Raw genomic sequence first — 13,278 nt, forward strand, 5'->3', positions numbered from 1 at the left:
TCGTATCGAAAATGGAAAAGATCGGGAAAAGGAGAAAAGGGGCCGCCGTTCGGCAAAATCGAAAATTAGACTCGCGACAGGCCAAGGAGCTATCAGCTGTGAGCAAGATAGCACAGACGACTGCTGTAAGACTCGACTGTCCGCTGTCTGTCTAGGGTGGCTTGCGACGGACGGTTTGGCGTCATGGATATACGCAAGCTCTGTATCCCCAGGAAGAGACATTCATACTCGCTGGTGTTTCAGCCATTGTAGAAAGATCCAACTTGCCACCGGCCACACGCAATGACGCGAACTGTAGGCAGCTTCAATTACAGTCGATGCAGCTGTGAACTTGCGACAACTCTTCGACCAACCAATGCATGGGGCTCCCAGACTGTTTGCCGCAAGGTTGGGGGCCAAAACCTAACCTTTGTTATATTATATAAGCAGAATGTGCAACGGGCAAACATTCACGTGGAGCTGTGGCTCCAGCGACCCGGAAAAGTATCGGGCCCATGTCCTACCGGTTTGGGGAATCGCCATAAAGTGAGGTTGCATTGGTGATGGCCCACTCTGAAGGCATGCCAAGTTGACAAGTTGACAACAAGCTGTCACAGGTCCTGACATGCTGTGGCCATCTACTCTCCTCGTGTGCCATTGGACGGAATACTCGACGACACTCGTTGCGTCTTGGGCCTTATTGGCCACCACGCGACCTGCAAGTGCAATCCTTCAAGACTCGTCAAGCGTCTGCTATTCGATGATAGCAGTAGCGAAGTAGGCGCAGCAAGTTTGACCTGAGACGCCAAAGCATGGTCTAGCTAAGTGCAGCTGCTTCCTTTTCTGGTTGTTCGGGATTTCCTGGTATTCCAATGACCCCTCTCTAGTTATTGAAAGTCTTCGTCCCAAAGTCGAATGATGGGTTCTGGCTTTTGTCAGAGCTCGAGTACCTGTGGCTGTCTCTATCCCTAGCCCCGAAAGCTCCGGGTAACCAAACGTGTGAGCCCTTTCTTTATCATCCGTTCCAGTGGCCGAAGTCCTCAACAATCGCCCGAAGTCGTAACGTTGCTGGTAGAACAAGCTGGGGCTATTCAATTGCTGATTTCAGGCTCTGAACTCACATCCGGGCACATGAGCATATGCTTATCACGTACTCCGAGATCGTGGGAGGTTGTGGTAACGATTCCAGAAGAGCTATCGCTTTGGATTACTGGAAGACGCCGCTCTAGCAGTCAAACAGCACTGCATAGAATATGTTGAGACACTCGGTAGCCGCTCGTCGTCTTTCTTGTCGCTTGCGCGCTACGGGTAGGCTGACGACCTGTGATGACTTCCAGGCAGCAGTATTATTGAGGTCCACTGATGGGCTAGGCGGGCGAATTTGGACAAGGTTGGTGGCTTGATCCACTGCCGTGCCGGTCGGGAGCATCCCACAGCCCAGTCCGTCTGCATCCATATCGATTCACCCTCCATCTCGTCGAAGGCTAGTCGCTCAGAAGCCAGCCCTGTTGGGCGCGAAGTGGCGAAGTCACCGGCAGGACGCTGATGTACATTGGCGGCGGGGCGAACAGGTGGCACGAAAACGGTGCTACTGTCACTTGCAAAGGATCATGAAGCAACAGTGGTCAACGGCTAATGATGGTTGAAAAGCAGGGGCCGGCTCATAGGGCGACAGTGGAACAGCCACATGGAAGCTCTGGAAAGGACTGTGCCGCTTTCAAGCATGCATTATCTCGTCTACCCGGCTGCTTTGATTTGCAGGCAGACGTTAAGGGGAAGCCATGGAGCTGTGGCCCCTGATGAGCAGGCGTTCAGATCGGAAGGATTGCAGACTGGGTCATCTTCAGAACCACGAGGTAGCCGATAAGTAACGTCGAAGCATTGACGACAAATGCGGCAAGCTTGAACAGAAGCATGATAAGTCTCATCCTTTTCATGTAGGTAAAGCTGACAGGCTTCATCCGTAGGGTTCATGTCGAAGTCGTGACAGCCTCTTCGTATAGACAAGCGTATATCGAATGACCAGGTCACCCCGTGATATGCTTGTCCATCATTTCGACCTCGCTCGGGGTTAGTGACGGTGGAAATTAACTGAGCCGGAAGACAGCAGCCGTCTGTTTGTCTCGGGGCCGAATGCCTCTTCTCCTTCGATAACTCCGTGGAACTCATGGGGGTCGCATTTCCCCGCTTCAAAGGAAGAGGCTTGACGACGCATGAAGCTGTGATCGGTCATCAAAGTGGCCGATTGGGTTAAGCCCGCAACGGTTCGGTGTTTGAACCACTTTTTGGCCAAGTTGTATTGGCCTCGATTCTGTTCGCGTACTCCCGAACAGATCTTCCAGTACGGAGAGACGAGCCGACAGCGAGCGATATTGAAATGCCTGCGTATCGAAATACCCGGATGACGCGACAGCTGCCAGACGTCGATTGCAAACCGCCCCGGCCTTGGACAGTCACGGCGCCCGTTGCTTGGGATGGCCCTGCCTCTTTGTACTGATTGAGGAGCATGCCCACTGGCAATCAAGGCTAGACTCGAATCCTCGGACGATTTGGAGATTGCTCATGATATTGCGCACTGGCCAGCAATACTCCACGTCTGGATACGAAACACGGTTAGTCGCCAATGACTTGTGGGAAGAATGCGTTACAGGCTCTTTGCGGTACGGTTGAAGCTTTGAGGGGTGGGAAAACAAGTTCGTACCGGAAATTGAGATCTCATTGCTCTCTTGTTGTGTCTCTTTGGGGGTTTGCGTTCATGTTCAAGTCTCCCGTGACCCCTTGCTCTGGCCCAACGGTGATACCCTGTCATGTCTCCTGTCTTTCTCTATGTTGAAGCATGCAGGTCCTGTTGAGGACAAGTTTGACGCAGCTTGTCTCGATCCTTCGTCTCGTTACCCCACACTTGTCGTGAGGGAAACACCACTTGAAGACATGCCCTCGACCATGCTCGACAGGGAAGAGCGGCTGCGGGCGCTTTAAGCGAGTATTTGTGGGTTGGTGGCAACGATACTGAAATGACTTGTCTATGATCCTCAATTAACGCGCCTAGCTAGGCACGATACTTTCTTCCGGCGGTTTTGAGTCTTCGTAGCTTGGTCATGGTTGCGGATTGACATCGGGAGTCGTCCGCGAGTATGGTGGAATTCAGCGGTTGCTTAGATAAGGTAGCAGGGGAGATATTGAAGGTGTGTAGGATACAAGCGAAAGAGAGAGAGAGCGTCGTATTGTACGGTGTACCTTATGGTAAGGTAAGGTAGAGCAAAGGGAGGAGGTGTGAATGTAGAAGTGGATATTGGCTCAGAGGGGCGTGGACATAAGACAATGCTGCAGGAGCAGGGGCCACTCCAGTATACTGTGCTCAGTACGGTGTTTTTCGCTTCTGTACACTGCCAGCCATCAGGACGCACGCACCACCAGCATTTGCGCCGTGTGCGCCTGTCTCGCTTCGTGGCTGCCGCTCTGGGCGTTCTTTCCCTCGGGTTCACCAATTGAACGACGAACGCCGCGCTAGCGCCTGTCGCCAGCTGCGGGAGCATTAAGCGCGACACTGTCATAGGCCCACGTTATCCCTCCCAATTTTGAGGCGTCAAGCACGCTCTAAGCGCAGCGCTTAACCAACCCATCAACGCCAAACAAAGTAAACACCTACATACACCTACTTGGGAATCAACAACAACCGGCGACAGCACGGCAATCCTTCACGATAGACAACGTCGACCGACATAACTGCGACTTCCTTGTTCAGTCACCGCACTATCCTTGCCGAGACTCTGCAATGAGGCAGGCCTTGAATCCTTCCGCTTGAGCTCATCTGGATGCGTTCCACAAGCAGTCATGGCTATGATAGTGAGCGCCGCGCCGTCCAGGTGGAGCGGCAAGAGACAGAGTGTGTTCAGATCAGTCTTTGACTCCGAAATCTCGCAACCTACTCCTCATTCGACACCTTCTCAGAGGTTCAAGCCGCAGGGAGAGCCGCTCGGCGGCGCACTATCACCGCCACTACACCATCAATCATCCTCCCACTCGCGTTTCCCCAGCCATGGCAAACCTTCAGAATTCCACGTCTCGTCTTCATCTCGGCCTTCAAAAACCTCTGCTTCCATGCCGGCCAGCGACCAAGTGCGGTGGGACCAAGCATGGCACATTGTGACGACTCGTATTCAGCTTCCGCCGTCAGTGGCCGCTGAGGACTCCTTTGGCACTTTGGCTCCGGAATCCCAGGATTACGATGCAGACTTTTATGACAGTCTAAAGCTGGTTCTCCATCCAGCGAAGCACGCTGAGAAAGCCGCTAGTACCGAGGACATCCTTTCCTGGCATACTCAGCAGGTTCGCCACCACTTCGCCCAACATGTCCTCCCCCTACTTTCCGCTTGCAACACGTACGGTGACCAATCCCAGGTACTCCTCGGAAGCATCCATACTTTAGAAGCAGCTCACCGCCAGTATCTTTATGGACTGTCTCTTATCGTGCGGGGTCTTGAGAACAAGCATGCAGACATCGCCGTCGACAAGTTCCGCCGTGATCTACACGCAGTCATCGGCAACTCCATGTCGCAGGCGCTTATGGAGTCTCTCCGAGCTGTCCTGAGTCGCCTGATGAGGTTGGTTCTGGGCATGCAGCAGACCAGCAGTCCCTCAAGCTTCCCTCGGACAACCGACCTCGAAGCAGATCGTCAGGCAGCAGCGGCAGCGGCAGCGCGGCAAGAGCTTCTGCAATTGATTGAGGCACTGCACAAAGTAGGACTGGCAGGCGAGAGGTTCCAGGTCCTATTCGCTGAACTCATGGATGCCATGATGGTGGAGCACATTAGAACGTCATTCGCGGGCGCCTGGACGCAGTCGAAATCTGATGGCGGGAAGGATGCTCCGCGCGCCTCGTCTGTGCCTCGCGCTACGAAACTTGGCACCCCTTCACGCTGCATTGCTGCACTTTGCAACTGGGTCGAGAACCATTACTCGCGGCTAGCAGTCGAGGTGTTTGCTCGCCTTGGAAGCGGGGACATTGCTTGGACCGATGTCGAAAAGTGGAAGGAGATTGCCGTTGGGCGATTAGCAGTCATGCGTATTCATGAACTCTTTGACATCGTTCTCCAATGGCCCCACAGCAGAGGCGCTCTCGATGACCTCCGAATGGCAATCACAACGCCGCAGAGACGGCTACAACTGACGGACACGTTTTCGGCAGCGTTACAGAAACGGCTGTTGCACCCGGGACGGTCAACACTGGATATACTACGGGTATACATTTCCATGATCAGGACGTTCCATGCTCTAGACCATTCCAAAGTACTACTGGACCGTGTGGTCCATTCGCTGCAGCTTTACCTCTGCCAGAGAGACGATGCGATCCCCATCGTCGTGACTGGACTACTATCAAACCCGGATAACTCAAGTACAGAGGCAGGCAGTACTAAGCTTATCGAGCTCGCCATTCTACTCAACGATCCATCACAGCAGAGAAGACCTGCCGTGGAAGATGAGGAACTGGACTGGGACGACATGGAATGGATCCCGGATCCCGTTGACGCCGGAGTCAACTACAAGCGTCCCAAGTCAGAGGATGTCATCGGGACCTTAATCAGCGCTCTGGGTTCTCAGGATATATTTATCAAGGAGTTCCAGAATATCATCGCAGAGAGGTTGCTGTCCACGCAGGTGGAGTTCAGTCAAGAAGTCCGTGTGCTTAATCTACTGAAGAAGCGGTTTGGGGATAATGCCTTGCAAAACTGCGACGTCATGATAAAAGACATCCAAGACTCGAAGAAGGTCGACGCCATCATCTCCAAGACGGTCAGGACAGGCGTTATCGGTTCCGTTCGTAAGGCCCACAATACTCCGTCATATCATACCAAGATTCTTTCTCGGCTCTTCTGGCCAACTATGGACAGAGAGCATTTCATCTTACCCGGGCCTGTCGTCGAGGGTCAAGGACAGTACGAAGGCGAGTTCGAGCGTCTCAAATCTAACCGCAAGCTTACATGGCTCAATAATCTCGGAAACGCCACTGTAAGCCTTGAACTCGAAGACAGGACAGTTGAGAAGGAGTGCAAGACGTATGAAGCCGTTGTCATATATGCATTCCAAACAGACGAGTCTTACAGCGGACCGCTTCCCGTACGTCGCACAGTTGACGAGCTTGAAGAGGTGCTGCAAATGGACGATGATCTGATTCGCTCCGCCCTTTCTTTCTGGGTCGGTCAGCGTGTCATCCGCGAGATTGAGCCGGGCACCTTCATCGTCATTGAGAAGCTAGATGACGATGCCGACGATGGAGGGAATCCACCTGGAACCGGCCCTGATGATGCTCCTGCGCCCGACTCAGGCGACCTTTCACCCAAGAAGCCGGGCGCGTTGGATGCCAAGGAGAAGGAACGTCGGCAGGTGTACTGGCAATTCATTGTTGGCATGCTGACCAACTCGAGTCCAGCCATGCCGCTGGTCCAGATCGCCATGATGATGAAGATGTTGATAGCGGACGGGTTTCCATGGAGCAATGAGGAGCTGCAGGAGTTCCTTGCAGAAAAGATGGCGATGGATGAATTGGAGCTGGTAGGAGGAAAGTATCGACTGCCAAAGAAATGAGCGGCATACTTAGGTTTCTCCAACAGTAGAAAGCAGAGTTGTCAGAGCTGGAGGTGCTGGATGATTCCCTATGACGGGATAGTTTTACAACACAGTTTGATTACCCTCGGCTCATTTGTAAAGCCACACTTTAGTACAGTCAATGATAGCTACGATACCCAACCAAGTCATGCTCAGGTGTCAATTTTCCGTGACGTGGATGCCGTGACTGAAGACCACGGCTCACAGTGGACAAGATATCTGACCCCATGTACTTTACAAACACCTTCTTCTGGTGTTGAGACTATTCGTAACGTCATTTTGATCCATCAATCCTGCACCCAGATCTCCGCGCCATGAGCTTGATGCCTGTCGATCTGTCGTCTGGGAGTTTGAGTATCTTAGGATAGGAGTGACTCTATGTTTGTTACAACCCTCGTTCCGGCTACAGCGGTTCTTGCATCAAAGTCGTCTCTCCTCGTTCCCTCTTTGGTATCTACTCTCGATTGAAGGGACTAGGTCTGAAATTGCCTCACTTGTATCGTGCCTGACTTCGACGAGAAGGGAATATCTAGAGACTTTATTCAATCTCCGTAGATACATGGTATCGGACTAGGACCTTTTATGATAATAATCCCCCGAAATGACTGAGTCCGTGACACGTCCGTCAGTAATCGGGTTAATGTGCCCGCCTGGTTAACGTTTCTCGCCATTGATTGAGTATGATGAGGCTGACCATGGCCAACTCTGATGTGTCGGTCCCCCACACCCCCTCTCTGGTCATGAAATATTTGTCAGTCTTCATGATGATGCTCTAGGGACTGTTCGGTTGGACGCCAACGGTTGTACCATGCCTCCTTGCGTTTGAGGTGCTTCGTGTTGACATGAAGATGAGTTTTAAAGTAACACTCCCAGCTGCGCTGAGTACATCTGGGTGCAAAGGTGTCTGAACAGTCTATGAATGCCCGACAGAACCTACCAAGTATTCAGGACTCTCTTTCTGCTGACTTCTTGAGCTCGCCCTGTGATCGAACTTGTATGCCTTTGACTTGTGATGGCATGAAGATACTCTACTTCAAGACCCAGGAAGTCTACAGACCGTCAAATATGCTTTGAAAAAGTGCCTTCAAGCAGTGTAATCGCCCCTAGATGTTGACATGGGAATCCATCATCCACCTAGTGAGCTAGGCACGAGGGGGGAAGGCGAGGCTCCAGGCATCAGCCACTGAGTGTACAAAGCGATATAAGGTGACATGAACTTACCCGGACAAAACTCAAGCGGCTCTTGTGGGATTGCGCCAGAGATATGCCACCGAGCATATCCTGCGATCAAAAGCAGCAGACTTTGCCCCCCAACATCATCAGATTCATTCATAAACAGATGATCTCACTATGCATACGACTAGACAGTACACAAGATCTGTAAATTCCAAAGCAGAAGGGTGGGAGAAGCTCCTCTGGAGAAAGTGCGCTGAAGAGCTGATGCTTCCGTTCACACTGTAAGCTTGAAGTAGTATAATGATCAGTAATCGTACAGACCTTTCAGGTTTGATAACGGCAGATGATGGTAGCGGATACCTGACGCCACCCGAAACCTCCCAGGGACATCAGACGCCTTGTTCGTCATTCTAGTCGACCTAGTGCCGGACGAATCGACTTTTATGATGTTAACTGGCATGTGTTCGATTCGAGTCGAGGCACTGACATCTCAAACCCTTCCCTATCAACCTGAATAATAGTCCATACGTTTTCCCTCATCTCTAAACTGGGAATATTCGAGATCCTATAGGCTTGTTTCCATACACCAGTGCAGAAAGTTCAACCTAGGAGTGAAATAAGGCTGGTACCGATAACTCCATCATCTCATCCAACATACAATTTTCTGCATCTATCCATGGCATGGTCCCATTTTGGAGAATACCGGGAGTACATTGCTCCGCAGGAGAGCCGATAAATTCTATCACGGCTAGATTCCGACGAGTACACCCGGCCCCATTCCCCAATGTAGAACCCTATGAGTACGGGCAAGAGGATGGAAACCGTCCTTAGTGGGTTGACTTATATATCGTGTTCTCAAGACCGCTACCATGCCATGATAACAGCACCCACGTAAACTCACTTTTGAGATGGTGAGCGTCGCCCTTCGCCTTCAGTCGAGAGACTGTGATCAAAGGCTCCCTAATATTGGTCAGCTGCGCGTTGTCAACTGAACAGGTTCAGCTGATTCTCAAGACCCTGGACGAGTTTCGTGTTTCAAGGGGGAATATACGTTCTATATCCTTTAGACGGTGTCCCTTCCACGAATTATGGAGCAATGTTGTCAAGAATGAAGCTTGCAGTTGGAAAGACGGGACAAGTAAGAGCTCAGAGACGAGTCTTGATGTCTCCCTCGAGGTATGGTACTTCGAGGTGCAGTGTCTATTTCTTCATGACTGTCACGTATTCATTGAGGTTTGATTGGGCCTTATAACAGAACAGTTCAGTTGTACTATTCTCAAAACGGGAGTTGAGAAAAGAGCTCGTCCGTCCGATAGGTAATGAATCAGTTGAGGTCTAGACACGAGTCTACATGAGACTAGATCTTGCGGACGCACTCAAGAACGGACCAGGAGAATGAGGGACCGCTGACTCCGTAAGATTTAAGAGTGGATAAGTTTCTACAAATGTACCATCCACACGACGAGGGCAATGAAGGTCGATCCAGTTCCATAGCCTCATGTCAGGCTGAATCACATCCCTATGTGATATCGGATAGTTACTGCCAGTCGTATCTACCTTCTGTGACTTAATCAAGACAGAAGGCCAGCACTCAAGGCCTACATCACAGCAGCCGGGAGTCAATAGACTACCTACGTGCGTAGTGGCATGTATACGATACGTTAATCGATCCTGTTAATTTCGAAAACGGCGAGAAGAACACTCCAGCCGATTTCACGTGCAACGGTTGTGGGAATCAAGATGCCAATTAGCCTCACTCTCAAGAGTGACTGAGTAGTCCCGCTCCTTAGCTCAATAATGTAAGTTGAGAGATAAGAAGAGAAAAACAGCCACCAGGCTTCCTGAACACGTTATTTCACTCCTTCACTCTCAACTAGCTCATGTGGTCGGTTCTACCACTGTGCTAAGTGAATAGAGAACAAGAGTCTACAGAACGGAGACGGAGATTGAAGCGCAAGCAACAACAACCTAAAACATCATTCTTAGCAAATTGCGTGATGACAAGATGCGGTGAGATACCGTTGGGAGACGTAGCATTGGCGGATGATCAAGGCCCGACAAGCCCGAAAATACGTGAACCAGACGTCATCATCGCCCAGCGAAAGACCTGGCTCACCCCCGCCTTAGCCAAGCGAGGGGCCCCGAGTCAGCAGCCATCGGAGCAGGCCCTTCGGAGCAGATATACCTGAATTGTGGATCATCGGGCCGGCTCAGTGCCTCGGACGTACAATCGGCGACTCGGGGATTATTTTGTTTAATCATGCGCGGCAATCGAGGACGGTACAGTCAAACGTTGTGGATGGAGAGCTGCTCACCAGAGAGATGTTGTTTTTTGTGTTTTCGTTTTTCTCTCCTTATAGGCGAGTAAGGTGCTCCATGCGAGCCATCGATAACCTCGCTATAGGAGTCATGGTATATGGATGTTCGCAAACGGGGGATTCCGGCTTACCTGCCAAACCCGTCACGTAGTCCGGATATTGATGTGGAAACTTACAAGAAATGAAAAGAAGCTGGAAAAAAAAACAATGTGTCAACCGCAACATTAATGTAGCTCACTTCGTGTAACTCAACCTTGTCTCGTGTAGTGTCTGCAAATCCGGGTGTCATTGGTCCTGCAGGTGACCACATGAGCGTTGGTCTAGACAAGGCGCTGAGTAGCGACTGGGACAAAAGGACCGGCATGCTATGTTTCCGGGATTGGTTGGTGTGGTTGAAAGAAGAAGCCCAGTACTCCGTAAGAGTTTCGGCCCTCAGACTGCTGAATGAGAGCGATGATCATAACTCTGAAAAGACCAGTCAAGCTGGATCCCACGTTTGAGGCTTGGCTCAACCTCAAATGCGGTAAATGGCTGCCGAGTGAGAAAAGTTTGCTGATGATGCGACCTCCACCGCCATGGGCGATAACAAGGCGAGAGAATAGACATGGATGGGCACGCCTGGGCGCTTGCCATGGTGCTGACTCGGGGTCCCAAGAATTGAGGCAGTCCACCCTTGTGGCGAGCCTAGAGCGCTGAATGATGAGACGAACATCTGAAGCAAAACAAACTGACTTGGCGGGAAAAGTCAGTGAAATTAAGTAAAATCTCACTTGGTCAGGCGACGGGGGACGAGGGACAGGGAGGTGGGACAAGAGAAGGGAGGGACAGAGACAAGACTCACCGAAGTAGTCGATAACAGTAGTGTCGAGCGCAGACGGCGGAGCACTTTATCTTAGCGCGAACCAGGGCTCAGAAGATCTTCGCGGGGATCCCGCTGCTTCGAAAACGAATGAGAGACGAGGTTAGCGACCAAAAAGGGCTCCAGCCAATGGATAAGTATCATCTCCTCGAAGCTAGGTGGTCTTGCAGCAGGGTCGTGACTGGGGTCTTGTTAGGACAAAGCCGCGGGGTCCTTGCATTTCCCTCGTGTCTGTTCCTTTCGGAGGGGGAGCTAGAACCTGTTATGACGTAGCTTGTTGGTAGGGGGTGTGCGAAATTGTGAGGGCGCAGACTCGGAAAAAGTGAGGTTTTGGATTATTTTTGAATCTGAGAACCACCTGGGTCAAACGGATGGTCCCTGGCCAGTTGGGAACAGTGACAGGACGCGAGGACTTGGGAGGTCTCAAGACTCAGAATCGAAGTGAGTCACTGTCAGGGGTCCAACCAGATGGGGGCCGATAATGGTATCTTCCGCCTGGGACAAAAGCTGATTGCGCTGCTGATGCAGATGAGGGAGCATACCTCAGCATGGCCCAAGGCGGGGCACGTCTTGAAGGTGGTGGGAGCGAAGTGGTTGGATTTCCAACAATGGAAGAGTGTGGTGTGAACGGCCCGGCGCAAACGGTCCAAGTTGATCATGGCAGGCCCCCACGGCCCCTCCTCTCCCGTAATGTATCTGTACTTGTCGACCACTGCCCGGGTGACAGGGTCAGCAACGACTGTGAAGTGGGATTCGTGAAGAAGACCCATGGGAAAGAGGGACGAGAAGGGGGAAAACCGAGGAATACGAATGGCGTACGACATTGTAAAGGTGTAATGAATGAGAAAAAAAGTGATGGTTCCTTGGTGGCTGGTCCCAACAGCTAGCTGGCCCCTCCCTGTCGTAACAACACCCTCCCCTACCCCTCCTCCTGCTGCCCCTCCTTATCGTTATCGTGTGTCTACCTCACGGATAGGTGGTGCACGCCGGCCGGCAAGTCGGCGGTCAGTCCATCCGTAAGGTAAGGTAGCGCGAACCACTTGATGATAGGATTCGCCATGATGCTGAGAGAGACCAGGCTCGGTTACGTCGATCAATGGTAAAACGAGCGAGGAACTGCCGAAGGATATCGACTTGAGAAAACCTTCCGTAAATGTTGCTGGCAATGAGTAGGTGTACGTAGCGAGCATCTCAAAGCATTCTTTTCGATGGCATCTTGTCGGCACGCTCGGCGGATTGTCGGGCCCCTCGTGCTTCCTCAAAAGGCGGTCGCAATTCCGCCACAGTCAGTGTACTCACACCCGCTGGGGAGTTGGGAAGTTCGCCGTCATACGGGATACATCTGAGCAAAACAAAACCACGGCCGAGTAAGACAGCACACGGTGTGGACCGACAGCAGCTTCGTCACTTTCGGACCTTTGGTTTTGATCTGGCAAGCAGGCCAGTAAACCGGTGAGAGGCGAGCAGGGAGTCCGCAGCATCACGGGCTTGCTGGGTTCTTTTAGGTGCATTTCATGATCGAGGGCTGTCCGGCTGAGGTCAAGTTGTGGAGACACCGTGTCTCGCAAATACCGGGGAGAAGAGGGCAAACGCAAGAGAAGCCGTCGGATGCGGCAGTTTGAACTTTGAACCGGACAGCTTGAGAGTAGGCTTCACTATGAGTCCTTTTTGTGAGACTTGAAGTTGCAAAAGACGGCATATGAGGATAGATATTGCAAAGAGGCTGGCGACGAGATGTTTCGTTTTCAAGACGGGTGAGTTAACGGCCGAAGGGCGGTTGCAAGGAAAAAGAAGACTTGCCGGCGAAGCAAGCTTGGATGGCAGGACCCCAGTCTGGATGCAAGTTCAGGGTCTGTCCTTCTATTCGCCAGATGAGGGAAGGTGAGCGGATGAATAACCAACTAACTTATCGACCAGGAAGGACTCACAGAGTATAAAGTGCCCCAATTACTACTGCGCAAGGTATCCGTACATCGCTGCGAGGCAAGCTGCAAAAGACACCTTCTGGTAAGGGAAGGCCGCGAGTTCAGGTTTTCCAAGGGCAGAAAGTACGAGACAACCACCTATCCATACGGATACCTCACTCGTCTTAGCAGCCAAGAGCCACAGCACAGGCAGGACGGATAGTGGAGGACGACAGGCAGGGTACATGGCGGGTGTTAAGGCCGTCTTCATGTATAACAAGCCGAAAACATGCTGGTGCTGCGAAGGGCTCGCATATGGCGCGTGCGACTGGTCGATCAAGTTGAGTTTCGTAACACCTGACAAGCCTGCCTTAGTTGTGTGTTAGTCTCACTCTCACTCTCACTCTCACTTTCGTTCTTACCCTCACTCACTCTA

At 51.8% G+C, this 13,278-nt stretch overlaps 5 protein-coding genes across 5 annotated transcripts; 2 read left to right on the forward strand and 3 right to left on the reverse strand.

Annotated features, from left to right (window-relative positions):
• Window positions 1–499: 499 nt before the first annotated feature.
• CLUP02_06038 (uncharacterized protein) lies at window positions 500–3,079 on the reverse strand (the record flags this gene model as incomplete). Its single annotated transcript, XM_049285042.1, has 11 exons — window positions 500–599; window positions 658–796; window positions 930–1,077; window positions 1,134–1,204; window positions 1,311–1,570; window positions 1,721–2,198; window positions 2,259–2,472; window positions 2,526–2,716; window positions 2,773–2,803; window positions 2,880–2,952; window positions 3,042–3,079. The coding sequence occupies 11 exons, from the start codon at window positions 3,077–3,079 to the stop codon at window positions 500–502; spliced, it is 1,743 nt and encodes a 580-aa protein (XP_049142185.1).
• Window positions 3,080–3,813: 734 nt separating this feature from the next.
• CLUP02_06039 (Cullin family protein) lies at window positions 3,814–6,564 on the forward strand (the record flags this gene model as incomplete). Its single annotated transcript, XM_049285043.1, has 1 exon — window positions 3,814–6,564. The coding sequence occupies one exon, from the start codon at window positions 3,814–3,816 to the stop codon at window positions 6,562–6,564; it is 2,751 nt and encodes a 916-aa protein (XP_049142186.1).
• Window positions 6,565–7,239: 675 nt separating this feature from the next.
• On the reverse strand, window positions 7,240–8,221 carry CLUP02_06040 (uncharacterized protein; the record flags this gene model as incomplete). Its single annotated transcript, XM_049285044.1, has 7 exons — window positions 7,240–7,319; window positions 7,385–7,473; window positions 7,537–7,585; window positions 7,643–7,688; window positions 7,807–7,866; window positions 7,935–8,014; window positions 8,083–8,221. 7 exons carry the CDS (start codon window positions 8,219–8,221, stop codon window positions 7,240–7,242), a joined length of 543 nt encoding a protein of 180 aa, XP_049142187.1.
• Window positions 8,222–8,442: 221 nt separating this feature from the next.
• Window positions 8,443–9,950, forward strand: CLUP02_06041 (uncharacterized protein; the record flags this gene model as incomplete). The annotated part of the gene is made up of 8 exons (XM_049285045.1): window positions 8,443–8,547; window positions 8,646–8,672; window positions 8,758–8,952; window positions 9,123–9,175; window positions 9,238–9,261; window positions 9,338–9,396; window positions 9,536–9,560; window positions 9,677–9,950. The coding sequence occupies 8 exons, from the start codon at window positions 8,443–8,445 to the stop codon at window positions 9,948–9,950; spliced, it is 762 nt and encodes a 253-aa protein (XP_049142188.1).
• A 1,021-nt stretch (window positions 9,951–10,971) lies between these two features.
• Window positions 10,972–11,762, reverse strand: CLUP02_06042 (uncharacterized protein; the record flags this gene model as incomplete). The annotated part of the gene is made up of 2 exons (XM_049285046.1): window positions 10,972–11,119; window positions 11,404–11,762. The coding sequence occupies 2 exons, from the start codon at window positions 11,760–11,762 to the stop codon at window positions 10,972–10,974; spliced, it is 507 nt and encodes a 168-aa protein (XP_049142189.1).
• Window positions 11,763–13,278: the final 1,516 nt, after the last annotated feature.

This window comes from Colletotrichum lupini, chromosome 3 (assembly GCF_023278565.1).
Source record: "Colletotrichum lupini chromosome 3, complete sequence".
In the NCBI taxonomy this organism is placed as follows: Eukaryota; Fungi; Ascomycota; class Sordariomycetes; order Glomerellales; family Glomerellaceae; genus Colletotrichum; species Colletotrichum lupini.